The sequence below is a fragment of the Chiloscyllium plagiosum genome, chromosome 19 (assembly GCF_004010195.1).
Source record: "Chiloscyllium plagiosum isolate BGI_BamShark_2017 chromosome 19, ASM401019v2, whole genome shotgun sequence".
Taxonomy (NCBI): Eukaryota; Metazoa; Chordata; class Chondrichthyes; order Orectolobiformes; family Hemiscylliidae; genus Chiloscyllium; species Chiloscyllium plagiosum.
This window is the reverse complement of record NC_057728.1, coordinates 4,560,115-4,566,555: the sequence shown is the minus strand read 5'-3', so window position 1 is coordinate 4,566,555 and position 6,441 is coordinate 4,560,115. Positions and strand designations below refer to the sequence as shown.

General features: G+C 42.2%; 1 protein-coding gene across 2 annotated transcripts in view; it reads left to right on the top strand.

Moving 5' to 3' along the window:
* Positions 1-1,338: 1,338 nt before the first annotated feature.
* Positions 1,339-6,441, top strand: part of tbxas1 (thromboxane A synthase 1 (platelet)) — a 157,983-nt gene continuing 152,880 nt past the window's right edge. Inside the window, exons 1-2 of one of the 2 annotated variants that reach the window (XM_043708955.1) lie at positions 1,339-1,389; positions 4,401-4,453. In XM_043708955.1, the coding sequence (XP_043564890.1) occupies positions 1,354-1,389; positions 4,401-4,453 (89 nt within the window). In that variant the 5' untranslated portion in view covers positions 1,339-1,353. Of the gene's footprint in view, positions 1,390-4,281; positions 4,454-6,441 lie in introns of those variants that run through there. The other variant, XM_043708954.1, reaches the window with a different exon arrangement.

The window sequence follows — 6,441 nt, the reverse complement described above, 5'->3', positions numbered from 1 at the left end:
AGATCGTATGAGGAAAGGTTGAGGCACTTGGGGTTGTTTTCATTGGAGAAAAGAAGGTTTGGGGTGACTTGATAGAGGTGTACAAGATGTTTAGGGGTTTAGATAGGGTTGACCGTGAGAACCTTTTTGCATGTATGGAGTCAGCTATTACGAGGGGGCATAGCTTTAAATTAAGGGGGAGTTGGTATAGGACAGATGTTAGGGGTAGGTTCTTTACTCAGCGAGTCGTGAGTTCGTGGAATGCCCTGCCAGTAGCAGTGGTGGACTCTCCCTCTTTATGGGCATTTAAACGGGCATTGGATAGGCATATGGAGGATAGTGGGCTAGTGTAAGTTAGGTGGGCTTGGATCGGTGCAACATCGAGGGCCAAAGGGCCTGTACTGCGCTGTATTTTTCTATGTTCTATGTTGTATCTCACTATGGCTGATGATGAAGTTTGAGTTCGTTAAAATTTAACATCGAGGGCCAAAGGGCCTGTACTGCGCTGTATTTTTCTATGTTCTATGTTGTATCTCACTATGGCTGATGATGAAGTTTGAGTTCAGTTAAAATTTGGAAAAAAAATGTAGTGACCACTGTCGATTGTTGTAAAACTGTCTGATTCACTAATGTTTTTTAGGAAAGGAAATTTGTGTTCCATCCCTAATCTGGCCTACATGTGTCCCCAGACTGGCAGCAAAGTAATTGACCCTTAACAATAAATGTTGGCTTAGCCAGCGATGCCCACAATCCAAGAAAGAATAAAAAGCATGCTAGTTTGCTTCTTGTTTCACATGTCCTCCACAATGCCTGCTTCCCTCTGTGCACCCTGATATGGACCTTGATTTCTGCCATGTCTATGCTGCACACTTAGCCCTGAGCTTGAATGTCATGGGTATTTGTCAAATTCCAGAGATTGTAACTTAAAATCTCAGCTCACATACAAGTGTATAAAACCATAAGATGTGAGAGCAGGATTAGGCTATTCCAAATATCGCTCAGTCCTCCAGACGGATGGATGATGGTGGTGGAGTAGGGTATCTGAGCTTGGGGCTCATCTGCTACATCCGCTCTTTTTATTTTTTTCTCTTCTCATTTTTTTTCTTTTTCTTTCTTCTATTTTACTTCCCTCCTTTTGAATAATTCAGTCGTGATGGCGAGTGGGCCCAGCATGGATTATTGGTGGCAGCAGACACTGGTTTGGGTTCATGGCAATGTCTGCGTCCAGCAGATTCAAGGAGGCAGCGGTGGAGTTGGGCTTGGGCCCAGTATGAGTACCAGCAGCATTGGCAGCGGCTGCAACAACGAGCTGGGCCCAAAGCAGACTCATGGTGATGGTAGAGTTGAATTTGGGCTGGTCCAGTACCAAGCGACATGGGCAAGGTCCAGCGAGGATTCATAGTGGTGAGGGTGAGTTGGAGCTGAAGAGTGGAACCTTCTATTCCAGTGGCGTGGCGAAGGGGCTTGTGCTTGGCCACCAGGCCTAAGGCCCATGACCGAGCACTTAACAAGATGGACTGTAAAGTTGAACACTGTTTCTTTTTTTATTTTCTGCCTTTATATTCTCTGTTTTGATTTATTTTTCTGTGTTTTAATATGGCGCCAGAGAGTGGCGACACTATACAACACTTTTCACTGCATTTTGTAACAAAATACACGGTGCAATAAATAAATCAAATTAAATCAAAAGATAATGGCTAGTCTGTTCATCCTCATCTCCACTTTCCTGCCTTTTCCCTCATAGCCCTTGATTCCTTGACTTCAGCCTTGAATCTACTTAATGATCCAGTCTTGACAGCCTCTGTGGTGAAGAATTCCACAGCTTTAGCACCCTCTGAGAGATGAAATTCCTCCTCATCCTAGTCTTAAATAAACAAATGCTATGCTGTCTGGTCATAGACTTTCCCACAAGGGGAATTATCACTCCACATCTACACTGTCAAATCCTGAAGAATGTTATGTCTTTCAATAGGATAGCCTTTGTGAGTTATGCACGAGGACCCCCAAATCCATATGTACTGCAGCTTTCTGTAGCCTTTCTCCATTTAGATAATATTTAACTCCTGTATTCGTCCTGTCACAGTACATAACGTGATATTTTCCCACACTATGTTCAATCTGCTGCGTTTTTGCTGCCTCATTTAACCTGTCTATTTCCCTCTACAGACTCTCTGTGTCATCCTCACTGCTTGCCTTCCCGCCTCTTTTTCTGTGATATAGTCCATTAGCTTCTATGATCGTAATAATTGCGGTCCCAGAACTGATCCCTGCAGCACTCCAGTAGTTACAGGTTACTATCCGAGAAATGCCCCCTTAACTCACCTCTTTATCTTCCATTAGTTAGCCAATCCTCTTTCCTTGGTAATCTAATATTATATTCTTTGTGACGGATTCTAACTCTTTCCCAATCGTAGATGTTAAGCTACTTGACCTAGAATTATTTGTCTTTGTCTCCTTCCCTGGATGATTAAGGTTCAAGTCATGTGCTTGACTGTTGAAAGAGCTGAATTTCAATTGAGGTGTTAAATCAAATCCTTGTAAAAAAAGAAAATCCCACCGTGCTGCTTTGAAGAAGTGGAGGGGTGTTCTCCCCAATGTTCTAGCCAATACTTCGTGCTCAACCCCCACAGCAAAAACAACAGGTTCTCAGAGCATTCATACACTACTGTTAGTGGAAGCTTGTTCTGTAAATTGACAGCCATATTTTCAAAAGTGATTCCACTTCAAAAACAATTAATTATCAAAGTGCTTTAGGATGTCCTGTGGTTATGAAAAGTGCAACATAAACGCAAATGTTTCTTGTTTTTCCAGGAACCTTTTGAATGAATGAATGAATTAGCATTATTGTCGCATATACTCAATGAGTACAGTGAAAAGTTTATATATGTTGCCACTTACAGCACCATCTCATGTACAGCTTCTTTAGTTTACAAGATCTTAGAAAATAGAGAAGTAAGATGTCCAGAACTGCAGAAATAAATGTTCAGAACAACAATCTTTCAATTCATACCATTGCTCGCACCTAGATGCCAGTCTGCACCATGCTGGCTCTAGACTGCACCAGGCTTCACCTTGAAGATCATGAGTCTGGGAGATCGCTTCAGACTGCCATGCTGAGCCAAAAGAATGCCATGCCGGACTGAGAGAACATCACGCCAGGCTGGGAGCTCAACATGGAAGGCTGCTGTGCCAGGCTGGGAGGTCACAATGCCAGGCCGGGAGGCCGCCATGCCAGGCTGGGAGTCGTCGATCGAAGGCTAGGAGTCAACCGGAGGCCAGGAGTCATCGTCAGAGGCCGAGAGTTGTTGACTGAAGGCATGGAGGCTAGTAGTCGTCCAAGGCTGAGAGAGAAGAAGGTTAAAAACACAGAAGAAAAGAAGAAGAACAGGTGGAGCGGATGGTCTCCAGCATAAGTGTCCTACTCTGCCATCATTTCAAACTCTTAACTGCGTGTAAGAGATTCTATACCCTGAGTTTAAAAAATCCAGGATAGGACTTTTAACTGTCCCACCTCCCACAACTGATCTTTGATTGAATTTGGTGCCATGATTTCTCCTCTGTGGTTTTCTATGTATTTTCTGTTCCCTCAATAGCTTGCAAAACAGTCATTACTTTCCTGAAGCTGATAGAAGCCCAAAGTGGAGTGACTAGAGAGAATTTAGGAATAATAATCACCATTGTCCAGCAGCTGTTGTGAAGGCTTGTAGTTGTAGTCTTGAACTTGAATCTGGGATCTCCTGCTTTATTTTCTTTTTCCAACAAAAACAGAAGGCAGTGTCTCCTAGTCGAGAGGACTTTTCCCTGCAGTACACTGGCTGTGTGGGTTAGCGAGCTCAGAGTTAGTCCCCTGAACTGAGGAGATTGTAATCTCCTGGGTTTTTTTTCCTTAAACCCCCACACTTCCACCAAACAGCGGCAGTGCTTATTTCTCTCCTTCTTTGTTTAATTAATTTACCAATTATAAGCCGAATTACCGGGAAAATTAGTAAAATAATGTGGCACAGCGGCTCAGTGGTTAGCACAGTTGCCCCACAGCACTGGGGTCTCGGGTTCGATTCCAGCCTTGGGTGATTGCCTGTGTGGAGTTTGCACGTTTTCCCGGTGTCTGTGTGGGTTTCGTCTGGGTGCTCTGCTTTCCTCCCACTACCCCAAGATATGCAGATTAGATGGGTTGGCCATGCTAAATTGCCCCATAGTATCCAGAGATGTGTAGGCTGGGTGGATTAGTCATGGGAAATACAGAGCTGTAGGGTGGGTCTGGTGAATGCTCTTCAGAGGGTTGATGTGGACTAAATGGGCTGAATGATCTACTTCCACACTGTCATGATTCTGTGATGGTTAGACTTGTTTTTAATGCTAATCTGCACAATTGCATTATTATTATTTTCAATTCTCATGAAATTATTGTTGTTTCCAACCAGGGCTTTTTCGAGGGCTTACAGGAGTTGGTCGAGAAGTATGGTCAAGTTTGTGGGTAAGCAGATTATTACCATCTAAATGTTATCACTACTCTGACCTCCTGTGGAAAGCAGGATGGAAGATTCTGACATTGATCAGGAGAAATGTCTTTAACCAGTAAATGGTTAGATTGTGAATATATGAAATAGGAACAGGAACTGATTGTAGACTCAGGTCTACTTTGTTACTGGCCCCCATAGCCCCCAAGGTTAGCAACCCCTGAGAGAAGAAATTCTTCCTGAAATACTTCTTAAATGGGAGACCCCTTATGTGGAACCCTTTATCACAAAAAGCAGTTCAGGTGGTTTGTCTATTTAAAGGAAAGATTAAAAAATAAAGGCGAGGTTCAGTCTCCAATAATGAGGAAATGTAAGCTTTTGAATCAAAAGGATATGGCAACATTCTAGGGCAATTATTTTGATAATGACACCTAGAGTGGGACAGTGGGATAGAGTGAACAAGCAGAATGCAGTAGAAAACAAAGTCAAAAGGGAGAAAAATAGTAAAAAGACAAAATCAATAGCCCTTTAATTAATTAAATTTAATTAAATGCATGAAGTGATCACAATAAAATAAATGAATTAACTGCACAAGTTAGTGGTAAGCACTGATGCCTCAAAGCACCAGGGACTCTGGTTTGATTCCACCCTTGGGCAAATGTTTGTGTGGAATTTGCATATCATCCGTGTCTACTGTGCTCCGATTTCCTCCCACAGTCCAAAGAGGTTAGGTGGATTGGCTGTGATAAATTGCTCTGTAGTGTCTAGGGATGTTCAGGTTAGACAGATCAGTCATGGGAAATGCAGGGTTATGTGGAAGGGTGGGAAGCTGTGTCCAGCTTTTCCAGCACCACTCTAATCTAGACTCTGATCTCTTGCATGTGCAGTCCTCACTTTTGCCTATGTTATTCCGAGGGCTGGTGCAGACTTGATGGACCAAATAGCCTCTTTCCTGATTGTGGGGATTCTGTGATTAACGTGTATGATCGTATATCCATTTCAGAGATACGGTTACAAGGAGGTTAAAGTTGTGACCTACATATTTGGCAATATGTGACTTTTCAAAAAGACAGGCAGGAAGGTTGGTGTAGTAGTTTTGCTGGTTCTGGAGGTAGAATAAGTACGATCAGTTGATGTACTTTTATGGATTGAGGCAAGAAATAATAAAGGTAAAAAGATACTAGTGGGAATAGTCTATGAGCTTCATAACAATTGTTGTTCTGTAAAATACAGAATAAGTCAGGAGATAATGAGGCATGTCAAAAAGGCAGTGCTGTAATTATGGGTGATTTTAATTTTCAGGTAGATTGAGAAAGTCGGATTGGCAGAGGTAGCCATGAGGAAAATATTATCATGTATTTGGGACACTTTTCTGGAACAGTATGTTGTGCATCCAACCAGTGATTAAGCTATTTTAGATCTGCTGTGTGCACTGAGCTAGGTTTAGTAAATTATCTCAGAATAAGAGATCCCCTTGAGAACAGTGGCCATAACACGGTAGAATCTGGCATTCAGTTTGAGAGCGAGAAACGTCAGTCCGAAACAACTGTGCCAAACTTAAATAAAAGTAACTGCATAGGGATGAGGGCTAAGTTGGCTAGATTGGACTGGGAAGGGAGTTTAGCAGAAATGACGGTTGAGGGACAATGGAAGACTTGTAAGAAACTGTATTGTGACTTATAGCAAAGATGTACCCAGAGAAGAAGGATTCTAAGAAAGGGACAAACCAACCATCGTTAATCAAGGAAGTTAACGATAGTTAAGGAAAAATATATAATGTGGCAAACTCAGAGATAAACCAGAGAACTGCAGAAGTAATAGTAGGCAACAAAAGATGATTGAAAGAAATTGAGAAAATAAAATTTGTTGAGAGCATACTATCATTGAGATCAAAACAGTCAATAAGAGCATCTTTAAATATATTAAAAGGAATAGAGAAGTCAAAGTGTCACATATCTTTTTGAGATGGCTGCTCCCATCTGCCAATTATACCCAAGCCCCCCCC